The 12,991-nt window shown below is 39.2% G+C and overlaps 1 protein-coding gene across 3 annotated transcripts in view; it reads left to right on the top strand.

The window, feature by feature from the left end:
* The window catches only part of CPEB3 (cytoplasmic polyadenylation element binding protein 3), a 178,600-nt gene that overhangs the window by 139,175 nt on the left and 26,434 nt on the right, over positions 1-12,991 (top strand). For all 3 annotated transcript variants that reach the window (XM_007471556.1, XM_007471555.1, XM_007471557.1), the window contains exon 8: positions 6,775-6,889. In XM_007471556.1, the coding sequence (XP_007471618.1) occupies positions 6,775-6,889 (115 nt within the window). The remainder of the gene's footprint in view (positions 1-6,774; positions 6,890-12,991) is intronic.

Below are 12,991 nucleotides of genomic sequence, written 5' to 3'. Positions count from 1 at the left end.
AAGAGTGTCTATAGACTTGGGGTCAGATAAACCTGGGTTTCAGTCCTGAGTTGCCGTCACACTTCTGAGTCTGAGTTTCCTTGTTTTTAAAGTAGAGATAATTTTTACAGCATAACAGTTATGGTGAGTTTAAATGTGACAGTGTATGTAAAATGCCTAGCACAGTGGTACAGTGTAGGTGCTCAAAAGTGCTAGTTTCTTCTTTCTTTCAAAAGGGAATCATCTATCACGCTTATACTTTCTAAGTGATGCAGGAATATCAGAAGTGATGACGAGCACTAGATAATTCTGATCATCGCATGCGTCACCTAGTGGCATCAGAAATTTGCATTGATTAGGCCCAAGCCCTGGCGTACCCACTGGTGACCAGACAGTGTATTTCCATGCCTCTAGAAGGTAGCTTTCAGTGGAGTGAGGAGAGTGATTGGGGAGCTATAGAGGGGCAGCTGCTGGACAAGTTCTTACAGCACCACTGTCTGCCCCTCGGGAAAACCTTCGTTAATTCACCAGCACGCTGAGGAGCACAGAGCACTCACTAAGGGTTGGGTGCTGTGCTGGGCAGTTGGGACCCACACAGAGATATGGTCTCAGCCTTAGAGGCCCCCAGAGTCCAATGGAGGGTAATAGCCAAGTGAATAGTAAGTGGAGTAAGGAGTCACAGGTGCTATGATGGAAGCATTATAGACGGTAGTTGATGTGGGGTGGCTCAAAAGCAAAGTGGTCAGGTGTTCCTGAGGGAGTCTGGAAAGCCTTTAGAGGGAAGATGTTTCTTTGAATCTTACGGTTGTAAGTACGGGTATTAATCATAGCATCTAATTGATAATGGCTTTATTATATCAAGCATAGAGCAAGGATGTACATCACCATTTTCGGGGCACAGTTTATGCATGCTCTGTTTTTGTACTGGGTGCCCTTATGAAACAGTATACAGAGTGTTCTTTGAATTGTTCAACAGTAACTGAAGTTCCCAGTGGGGCTGTAAGCCTGTGGTTTCCATACATCAGGCTGTGTAGCCTGGTGCAGATGGCAGCAATTTCCTTTTTGTACCTGCACTGTTTCTTGATGCTGGTGGTGGGTGTGGAGCATCCTGGGAGAGCGTAAGAGAATTTCCCAGGGTTACTTTCGGCTTCCTGTCTAAGAAGAATCTAGGCTATTTTGCTGAGGTTCTTTGAGGCCTGTGATCTACTGGTATCTGAGGAATAGTCTTAGTGTGAGAGTGAGAGCTTTTTGCTTTGAGTCCCAGTGGAGTTCTGCCTGGAGGCCCCAGAGCTGCCCAGGGTACAGAAGTCTCATCAAGGCCAATGCCTTGGAGCAGCTGTTAAGTTTCTTTCTGGCCACTTACCACAGAAGGTACAGGGAGGGCATCTTCTAATCCTCTCTGTAGGGTGGAGGGCAGCATTTGAAAATCATAGGTAGCATTTAAACTCCACAAAGGTGGCTGAGCCGTTTGTTCGGGAGCTATGTGGTGAAAATTAGGTTGACGTGAGATACCAAATGTGAATATACTTTGAAGAGTCCGAACCACAATTATTGCTGTTATGGCTGTTAGTTTTGGTGGTTATAATAATAAAACAACCCCTTACACATGGAAGAGATAAAGATGCCTCACAAACCACAAACTAGTTTATTTGTGATACTGTGGGGCACTCCAGTCATTTTGTGAGGTCTGTGATTCTTAAAATAGAATTGCTGACAGCTGGGGTGGGTCTGAGTTCATTACCACTGCAGCTGAGCTGTTGCAGCTGTATCAGCGGACCTAGGTTTAGCTGACTCATTCTGGTTGTCAGAAGAGCCGGGATGCTGCTGCTTACTGGGGAGAGCAGTCCTGATTGTTCTGCACTATTGTTTTTCTGATTCATGTACATTGAAAGGATTGTAGGATTAGGGAGAGAAAAATGGAGACTTTTTCCTGAAGAGCTTGAGTAGGAGTTTGAAGAGTGTTGAAAAGAGGAAAAAGGAAATGGGGTGGGGTTGGGGCGATGCTGAGCTATGAGCTTTATGGATACTTTGCGGGAAAGAGATCAGATGGCAGGGAAGGGGGATTTGGTCAGGTGATTTCCTGAACTAGCCACCAGATTGCACTGTTGACTCTGAACGGTTTGGTTGCTTTTTGGAGCTGATTTGAGCCCAACAAATGAAAAGGAAGGCACTGTGCAGTAGACCCTTCATGTGGTAGATGTTTTTAACCTAAGGAGAGCACCAGACCACATATAGGGTGAGATGTTTAAAATGAGCTCAAGATAACATTATTTACTGGTAGATAATGTCTAAATTCTAAATAGTGGTCTAAACTGAGAGAATGGTAGAGCTATAGGGAGATTTGGTCATGTTCAGAAACTTGAAGTCCTAAGGCTTGTGTTTAAAACTGTTCTTACTAAAACTGTATGTTTTCTCTTATGCTGTTATTAAAGATACAATAAAAATGCATTTTATATTTAATTTTAACTTAGAGGCTTTTGCAAATTTTCAATGAAATTATCTTTTTAGGAAATGATGTTATCTTGTAGCATCCTGTCAAAATAAGTGACCTCTATTGCATTTCTTAAATTTTTTTCCTAGAAATTAGCCTAATCCTATCCCTATTAATGACTTTCAGTTTTAACCAGGATGAAATTTTAGTTAACTCTTTGAGAGCAATAGCAGGAAGTAAGTGAGGAAAAGGCCTTGATTGGAGTGAAGTTTCTATGATGTTTTGTTCAATTAGTTCAACCTTATTATTGCCATATTTTGATACATACTAAGAGTAAGATATAATAGGGCAGTATTACCCAAAGTGTGGATATTAATAGGTGTTACACAAAAAAATAGGTTCCGTGGAAGTAATTTTGGAAATGCTGGCTTAAACAACATTTGAATAGATTCATTTCCTGTAGAACTTCTTAGAGCCTTTAATTAATATACAGGTGTCTGCTGTGAAGCTCCAAGAAGGAAGTTTATAACTTTTTCCTAAACACTGCTTTTCTGGCAGAACAACCCTAGGGATCTGCACTTCACAGAACACACTTTGGGAAACCTTGAAAAAGAAAATTAGTACTTGTAGTACTAACTGTTGCTATTACATATTAATGTTATGTTCTTTTAGATTTCTTGACGGCTGTTGAAGTCACTTTATGGTATAAATTGGTATATTTATACTACCAAGCTTTATGTTTGGTTTTTGCCTTTATCCTTAAAAAGATTTTGCCTTTGGAGATAAGCAGTTATACAAAGCCAATTATTAATTAAGGAGATAAAAATTTAGAAGACAAATAATTCAGCTAAAAGTAGGTTTATGGTCCTGACCAGAACTTCCACAGGAATACATGCTTAAAAAAGAAACTAAGGAAAAACCATTTTTTAATTTTGTCTCATAAGTGTTTATGCAATAAAACATTCCATTGTGAGGAGCTGTGTGGTAACTAAACCTTTCTAACCAGAGATCACAGACTGGGGCCCACAGGATAGATCTGGCCTGCAGATAGTTTTGTCTAGTGTGAACGAGTGACTTTATACATTTGAATTAGTTCCCAACATTCAAAAATCTTGAAGTTTCATGTAAAAATCTGAATTTCTAGCTACTTTTGAGAAATGGAAAAGTCTGACAGCACATTCGCAAATGATAACTACTAGCTGGAGCTGAGAGGTGTCTGCTTCCTTTAAAAAGAGTGGTTTAACACTGCTGTATTTAAAATAGGTAACCAACAAGGACCTGCTGTATAGCACAGGGAGCTCTGCTCACTATTCTGTAATAACCTAAATGGGAAAAGAATTTGAAAAAGAATAGATACATGTATATGTGTAACTAAATCACTTTGCTGTACACCTGAACTAACACAACATTGTTAATCAACTATGCTCCAATAGAAAATAAAAATTTAAAAAAATAAATAAAAGGAGTGGTTTACTCCATTGTGTCACTGCCTGCCTACTAACCAGTTGTCCTGGTAGCTTGACATGTTTATGCTGCCTGTCTGGCCCTACAGACATTTGTTTTTGTGTAACCCTTACTGTAAGGTCATGGCATGGCCAAAGGGCTAGTGGGTGCTCCCTCCCAGATAGCCTCTTCCTAGGGTCACCTTTGTAATCAAATGTGGTCAGGTTTCTTCAGGAGGCAGTGTTGAAACCATGTCAGGCTCATTTAAGGTAATCTTCACCGTTCTTCACCTTATCCTTGTCCTTAGGATGTTGTGGCTTTTACTGCCCAGTATAGCCTGTTTGACAGCATCCTGCAAGAGTTGTTACACACACAAACACACACACACACACACACACAGAGTAATCCCTATGTATGTGAAAGCTGTTTTGCCAGGGGAAGTTTATGTTGAGTTAGGACAGAGATCTAATTTCATCCTTTCTCAAAAATAATTATTAAAGAAATAAAGGTAATAAAAAAACAGTTCTTTTACTTATATTCTACCCCTTCTACAAAATATCTGAGTCAGCTTATAAAGTATGGGATTAAAGGGGTAGAGAAACATGTATATTTTTTTTTTTTTCAAAGAGTAAGTCAGATAGAACATGGATATTAGACCCTGAGAATAAACCTTAGAAGATGGAGAACATGCCTGTATGAGAATGGTCTTATATTTCAGAGAGAAACCAGAGTGTGAATGGAACTTCTCAGTGCAAACAGTACCACAGTATTACTTTTTGCTTAGCTCTTAGAGTGTACTGATGTTGGCCTGTGTTGACATTTCTCTGAATCTGCAGTGGTGTGAGCTCTGAGGAGCTGTTCTGTGGTGGCAGCTGGGAAATGTGGGTTTTGTGAATAGGATTAGTCATTACTGTCTCCCTAGTCCTCTTCCTGTATTTTTACCAAGAATAGGGTAAGGGAATGGGTTGTGTGTGATGTAATGAAGGGGTGGGGAGGGTGTCAGAGGGAAGAAGAGGCAGCAACGAAGACCCTCAACAGGCAGGTTTGAGATCGTCTGCAGAGTTCTTTTGAGCAGCAGTAACCTCTGGCTATTGTACAAGGCTACATTTTCTGTACTTTTGATTAAATGAAACCAGAACACTATGGATACTACACAGGAATTGTTTTCATTTGTGAATATGGATACTACACAGGAATTGTTTTCATTTGTGAGCCATATGAGCAAACTCAGTTATCATGAAGTTAATGGAATTACCTGGTCCTGAAGCTGCCTTAACTACTTAATAAAGGATGAGACTAGAAGAAGAGAGGGCTCTGTGTAGAAAAAGATTTGCCCTTCTTTTTTTTTTTTTTTTTGGTGACATTAGAATCCTTTTTCTTAGTGTCAGGACATTGTGTTTTTAATTAAAAATTAATAATGGGCCCTCATGAAGGCATTTGAAAGTGGTGTTTTATGGTATTGTTGAATCTGCCTTTGTGGTAAATGTCAAGGGAACGATAATTTAGTCAAACAGACCAAATTTTACAAGGAAAGAACTGGATTTTTTTTTTAAGTGATAAAGGTAGAGCAGATGCCTGAGTGTTAACAGAATTACAAACAGGTCCAAGGTTTTAGGGTCTAGGGAAGAAGTGGAGATTTTATGGCTTCTGGCTAACTGGTGGAGGCAACTGTGTCATAAAAGCCCAGAAAGCTGCGGGGCAGGGGGGTACATTTTGTAACAATCATAAGGAACGTGTAGCCTGCTTCTAACTGAGCGATGCCATTGTTAGAGTTGACCCAAGATGTTTTGAAAGTGTAATTGGCAGATTTACTACCTTTCAAATAGGAGTACTCCTGGATATAGCCAAGCCACATAAGAAATTATCATATGTGTTTCCTTGCATTGTGTTGTTGATTAATGGGGCAAAAGAAGAATTTTGTTGATACTAAGAAAATGAAAATTCAGCTGTTTTGTTTCCTGTCCTAATCGATGAGGGGGAAGGAGAGGGGTGTTCCTTAAAGACCGACACTATTTTCTCTGCTTCTATACCTGGCCTATTTCCCAGCGCGCGTGGCCAGCTGAGTGACTGGTTGGTTTTCAGGCAGTGCTGAAACTGGCCTTTCGGTATGAGAGGATTTTTTTGTGCTTTTTTTGTTTGGTTTGATTATGGATTGAAAGGAATATGCTTTAAGGTTACGATTCTGATGGAATACCTTATTTCATATGATAATGGTAAAACAGTGTAAACTATGGGCAGGAAGTCAGAGTCCCAGTGAAGAGACAGTACCAGTTAGACATATGTCATAGAGATTTCTTTTTCTATTCTTTGAAAATTTGCTTCATTTTCTAGGCTTACCTTTATTAAACCAGACTTGTTTAGGAAAATCAGATCAACCAAAAGTCGATAAATCTGTGACCTTCAGTATTTGATATTGCTGGTAATTGTGTGCTAACTTGATAAGTGTTAAACTGTGTTAAATCATATTGCTGAAAGAGAAATGTTTTAATTTTAAGGGGTGGTCATTTAAAAGCCAGACATATGGATAATTTTTAGAAAATATTCCCAATGTTCCTGTCCCTCTTTAGGTGACCTCTTAAAAAACTAAGTGCTGTAATGTGACAGGTTATAAACAGTCTAACATGTGTTAAAATTCAAAACCCAGACTCTATCTATAAAAGACTGCCCTTTTTTAAACCACAGGTGGTTTCTGAAGGTTTCATGGTATATGTCTAGAGTGTTGAGTCTAATACCTGTAAGTAGATTCCCCAAGAGTTCTATTGAAAGGCACTTAATGCAGATTACATTAACTAATAACTGGATTTTGTTTGGGTTGTGTATGTTGTAAAATGCACAAATCAGTGGGTTTGTCTTTAGTCACCTTATTCTCATTTGGGGTTGATGGAAATGAAGTAAGGACCAAGTAAACGACTTTTTTTCAGGTGCAAATTCGACCATGGAACCTAAGTGACAGTGACTTTGTAATGGATGGTTCTCAGCCTTTGGACCCCAGAAAAACTATCTTTGTTGGGGGAGTTCCACGACCCCTTCGAGCTGGTGAGTGGAAATAGTAACACCACAACAACAAACCAACAACAAAATCCCCAATGTGTTTAGTCTTCAATATTTTCTAGGTTTCTGGTCAGCTATGCACAATCTCCAAAAAGAAGGCTGTCAAGTCAGTTTCACTGAGCTGACCCTTAAATGTTTTCTCCCAAGATGTTGTATTTTCTTATTGTACAAGAGTGAATTTCATTAAATTGTTATTTCAGAGGGATGAATTCTAATTAGTGCCTCCCTGTTCAACCAATTATTTTTAAGATAATAACAATACATTTGGCAGTGTGTATTCTTATGCCAGTTAGCATTGTTATGTATGACAGAAAAAGAAGTCACCCCATCAGAAATCTGTCCAGTGCAGCTGTGTGCCCACTTAGTCAATGAGGAACCAAACCACTGCTAGAAATTGTGTCACTGGGAATCAAACTGAACTTTTCCCAAGTGAAACAGGTTCCTATTTTTTCTTATGTACTTTGAAAAGTGAGATATGTATTTGAGCATCTTTATTTTGACTTCTTGAAAGCTCCCCTGTTTTTTGTTTTTTAAGTACTTTTCCAATGATGAAATAATTGTGCCTGCTGGGATTGGGCAGAATCATTATTGACTGGGGCATTTGAAGTGATGCTGTGCTGATGACTTCAATATTTAAATCCAAAGACAAATCTAATTGGTTGTGGATTAGTGTGATTGCCCGTGGAATATAATAAAATTATCTGTAAGAACAAAGTTTTCAAAGTGCTTAAAATAGTTGTTTTTTTTTTTTAAATAAGATGAAAAAATAAGGTAGCTGTTGCCACTGTAGTAGCAAAAAGGACAGTGTTATCTCTACGTTAGTGTAAGCAAGTAGACTTAGTTCTACTTAAAAAGTAAAAGCAAAAGCAGAGGTCGTTAAAATCAAGTTGTGAAACAGAATTGTAAAATGTACCTACAGCTCTTTGGCTCTATGACTTTGGGGACTTCTTAATTCTGAATGTTCCTCAACATTTCTAACATATTTATTCAAATCTCAACTCCAATCTACTCCCAAAAGATAAGTTTTAGGTCTGTATAAAGATGTATTCGTAATTCCATTTTGAAGGACTTTAAAACATATTAATTATGACTGTGGAGTTTGTAATCTTATGGTACTTCAGAAAGTCAAGCATCACTGGGTCTTTTTCTCATTCTCATGGAAAACGTGCCCAGAAAAGGAAAGCAAAACAGCAGAGATGCTTCCCCCTTCATCTGCTGTCAGAAAATAAAGTCTAAGCAGGGCTAACTTGAACGTGAACAGCATTATGAGATGAGGGCCAATGCAGCCCTTTGTTTCTAAACAGCTTGTGCTTTACAAAAAAAAAAATGTGGGTGGGGGCACTGTGTAATAATCCTGGCTTTTTCTAACTGGTGGTGTGTTTAGGAGTGGAGAGGGAGAAAAATCCCCTTTGATAGTGTTTTAACTGCAAATGGATTCTACAAAAATGGACATTCATTGCTAGTATTCTAGCTGTTCTCTTCTGCAACTAAATACAAGCACAAATTAGTTTTAATATCTCAGCCCCTCTCCTTTTTTCTTAGCTGGGAATCTGAAAAAAAATATTTCTGAAAGAAAAGTTCCCACAGTTGTAAAAATAACAGAACTGGCTTTAACCTCTTATGTCTATTTTTAAGTCACAGACACAATAGTTTATAAACTAAGTTCCCTTTTTTATTAGCCACCCTTTATTCTTTCTGTTTAAATGATTTGAAAGGATAGGTGTGGGCCTCTATATCTTTTTCTCTCTATAAATCTTGTGATGATATGTTTTTCACACTGTTCTTATGATCACACTGACACTGCAAGACAGTTTGAAACCCAAGATGCTAAATTATATTCTTTCTTTAACATTCTGTGTCTATAAGATGCTGCAAGTTCTACGGTTAAACAAGAATTATGTTTAGTTATCTAGTCAGAAATGGGATTTTGTGTTCCCTGCCTAGATAGTACATATTTTGTAAATTTCAAAGTTCTTTTTTCTTTAACGTAAGCTAAATTTTTTTGTTTTAAAATTTTGTGTTTGCCATTATTGGCTAGTAATCTACAGTCACTTGGTCTAATGGCAGTGTTCCCCCATGCCAGCACCTCCTATAAGTGTAGCTAGTTTCTAGAAGGCTAAACAATCTACATTAGCCTCTTAGAATTTTCCTCTATCTATCCAAGACTTCCAGATTGGAGGCCATGTAATCTAGATGAAAAGAGTTAACATCTGCAGCTTTTATCCCTGTGCATAGAATTAGTTTTCTTTGGAACACACTGAGCTTTGTGGATTGGTGTGTGTCTTGGAATAGAAGACTGTTTTTAAAAGAATTCATTTTGACTTTGCTAGACAATCTTAAATTGAATACAGTGCAGTTCACTTGAATAATAAACACGTATTGAGCACGCACTGTGTTACTGGCACTGAGAAAGTGCACATCATGCCACACTGAATGGACATCCCACTATCATGTTGAACAAGTCGTCATCTACAGAATCAAAGATTTCAGAACAGAAGAAAATGAGAAATGTATGAATAGAATACTAACTCAGTTAACTGGATGCTAAATTATACTCCTTAACATAATGATTCTCAAATTTTGGTTTTTAAATACTTCAGGGCATTTTTTATTATTTCCAGGGGTATCGTGGTTATGAATTCTGCAAAGTCTTAAAACTGTTTCAGGCACTATATACAAGGTGATCCTAGACTAGATATCAGTGATGAGACTCAACAGGTGACATTTTATGTGTCCAGATTGATTTTCACCTTATCCTGGGCCAAAAATGGTCCTTCAACACTTTACAGTGACTAAAATGTTATCACTCAAGAATTATTCCTTTGGATCTTGTGAGGCTTTTTATCTTTGATATTTTCCCATTGTAAGACAGGGACCATTATCACTAATAAATTATTCTAAATATAGTTATCCCACCGAATAGAAGTGCAGAAACACTTCTAAAGAAACAAGGCAACCTGTTTTAAGTGTATTGTCTTGACTGAGGACTGTCCTTCTGACCAGAAGGACTGCTCCTTCTGACCTTTTGACAAGCGTGACTTTTAAAAATTCAGGTTGGAAAAAATCAGGGGCCTAGAAAAATTAACCTGAAAATGGGAAAATATCAGTGGAAAATCTAGATGAGTTTCCCCAAAGTTGGACTGCCTGATTGTTGCCTTCTCTAAGTCAAATAATACACATTTCTACGTCTCTTGTCTCTCCCTTCCATCACTCCTGTCAGTGACAGTGGCAAGCCGAGGATGGTTTGCCTGAAGTCTCCTGGTGTTTCTCCATCTTGCTTTCCTTCCACTCCCCACTTCTCCCCACCCCAACTCTAGGAAAGGCCGTGGGTAGGCTCGCCATGCCACCGTGTGGCTGAAGTGTACATATTTTTCAGAGAAGTCAGTACAGGGAAAGGGGTGGTCTGTCTATCTGGTCTGTCTCTCCTCCCGCTGCTACCTGGACATGCAACAGCATGTTGCCACTCTTCATTCAAGTGTTGTAAGCAGCATGTCTTCCTAAATCTCAGTATGGAAATATCGCTGTTGCATATCCCTATGACATTAGAACCTCTCCAGACCACATCTCTTTGCTCTGAGAGCAACTAAGTGCCAGCTAAGGGCTTGGGGGTTATGAGGAGACCACCAGGAAAAAGTGGAAAATGAAGGATCTGGTCCCTGTATTCTTCCCTGGTTTATAAACGTGAGTGTTCTCTGACTCTAGCTTCTTGGCTTAGACATCTCATTTGGCGGCTGCCTCAGTGATCAAGCTTTGGGACCCATCCACTTCCAATTTTGATCAGGCTTGAAAAACCCTCAGTCTTCCTCTCTAATTAGAGGCATCTGTGAGCTGGTCCTCCACTTTATGACTTCCTTCTGACAGTTTATCTGACCAGGTCCTGCAGAAGAGATCAGTCTTGAGTTCCTGGAGCCTACCATTTGCCCATCATCTTTGGGTCTCCCATCTTCCTATTGCTCTGATGATTCTTTCCTGTCTTTTTCTCCCCTGCTAATATTCTGTGATGGATCCTGAAATTTCCTTCTCCACCTTCCCCCCTCCCAACTCCCCCCCACTCACTGTTGTGAGGATGGCTTTCTATGGAAATTCTAGGGAAAAAAAAATTTGAGGTAAATATTCAGTAAGGTATGACATACATCTAGAGAACATACATGATGAATTTTTCTAGGAGCATTTATTTCAGACATTCTGCAAACATTCTGGTAGTCCACATGTATTAGGAATCACATCCTGATTTATGATTAAGGAAATAAGAGTATTATAACCATAGCCTTTATGTTCAGTGAAGTGGTAGCAGGCAGAAATCATCTTTATGTCAAGTTTGTCAGCAGTAGAAGCTTTTTCTTTTTCTTTTTTTTCTCTGTCTTTTTTTTTTTGGGCTGCACCATGCGGCATGTAGTATCTTAGTTCCCAGACCAGGGATGGAACTCACACCCCCTGCAGTGGAAGCACAGAGTCTTAACCACTGGACCTCCAGGGAAGTCCCCCTGCCAGCACCTTTTTTTTTTTTTTAACATCTTTATTGGAGTATAGTTGCTTTAGAATGTTGTGTTAGTTTCTGCTGTATAACAAAGTGAATCAGCTATATGTATACATCTATCCCCATATCCACTCCCTCTTGCGTCGTCCTCCCACCCTCCCTATCCCACCCCTCTAGGTCTCACAAAGCACAGAGCTGATCTCCCTGTGCTGTGCAGCTGCTTCCCACTAGCTATCTGTTTTACATTTGGTAGTGTATATATGTCAATGCTACTCTCTCACTTCGTCCCAGCTTACCCTTCCCCCTTCCCTTGTCCTCAAGTGCATTCTCTACGTCTGCATCTTTATTCCTGTCCTGCCCCTAGGTTCATGAGAACCTTTTTTTTTTTTTTTAAGATTCCATATAGATGTGTTAGCATACAGTATTTGTTTTTCTGTTTCTGACTTATTTCACTCTGTATGACAGACTCTAGGTCCATTCACCTCACCACAAATAACTCAATTTCGTTTCTTTTTATGGCTGAGTAATATTCCATTGTATATATGTGCCACATCTTCTTTATCAATTCATCTGTCAATGGACACTTAGGTTGCTTCCATGTCCTGGCTATTGTAAATAGTGCCGCAGTGAACATTGTGGACACCTTTTTTTTTTTGTAGAAGCTTTTTCTTTCACCAAGTCCCAAGTTCAGAATGAGTTGTCTCAGATAAACTCCAGAATTGGCATACTGACTTGATTAACTGCATTGCCTTTAGGCTTAAGGATTTTATAATGTCTGTGTTTGTTTGCTCTTCCTCCAAAAAAGCAAACTGTCACCCACAGCCGATGTCAAAGTTTGCCATATCAGTGGCAGTTTGAGCAACATTAGCATAAAGCCAAAGTAAGACTGGGATGAATTGGTGCTTATGGAGCAGAAACCAGGCCAAGTAAATGTTAAGCAAAGATTTATGAGTAGAGGGAAAAACACCTGCTGGACAAAACTAAACATTTGAGCACTGCTCTTTGCCCAGCAGTGTGCTCAGAGCTCTCATGTATGTTTAATCCTCATGATAACCCTGTGAGGTTATAAGTGGTAGACTTTTCATTGTAGAGATAAGGGAGCAGAGTTCAAAGGGGCTGATTAGTCAAGACCACAACAAGTGAAAAAAATCAAGGTTCAAACTCAGATCTCCAGACTTCAAGTTTGGGGCTCTTGGCACAGAAGGAAGCTGCTTTATCAAGCTGAGATCTGAGATGTTGTCTCAGTAACAGCAATAACAGTCAATCTGGTACCAGCTCGATTTAATCAAGTTAAAACTCTTATCCTTCTTACTTAGTCGGTTGTTCATATCATTTATTTGAAAATATTCTTAACTTCCCAACGTCTCATGCAGGGTGGAAGCTAATGAGCACATTTCCTCCACTAAAGATGTGTGAACTGCTCTCATGAACCAACTCAGCAATCGTAAACCCAGCAAGTCCACCTTCAATCGTAAACCCAGCAAGTCCACCTTCAGACCTCTTGTAATCCTGAGGTGCCTTATGCTTCTTTCCTGTCTGCTTTGTTATTTCCAAAGAGGAGAAATGTAGCTTCTAGATTCACAATTTAGAATTGTGGGTAGTATTTCCCT

Source organism: Lipotes vexillifer, unplaced genomic scaffold (assembly GCF_000442215.2).
Source record: "Lipotes vexillifer unplaced genomic scaffold, Lipotes_vexillifer_v1.1 scaffold325, whole genome shotgun sequence".
NCBI classification, from domain to species: domain Eukaryota; kingdom Metazoa; phylum Chordata; class Mammalia; order Artiodactyla; family Lipotidae; genus Lipotes; species Lipotes vexillifer.
Note: the sequence above shows the minus strand (reverse complement) of the source record. Positions and strands in the feature narration are given on the sequence as shown.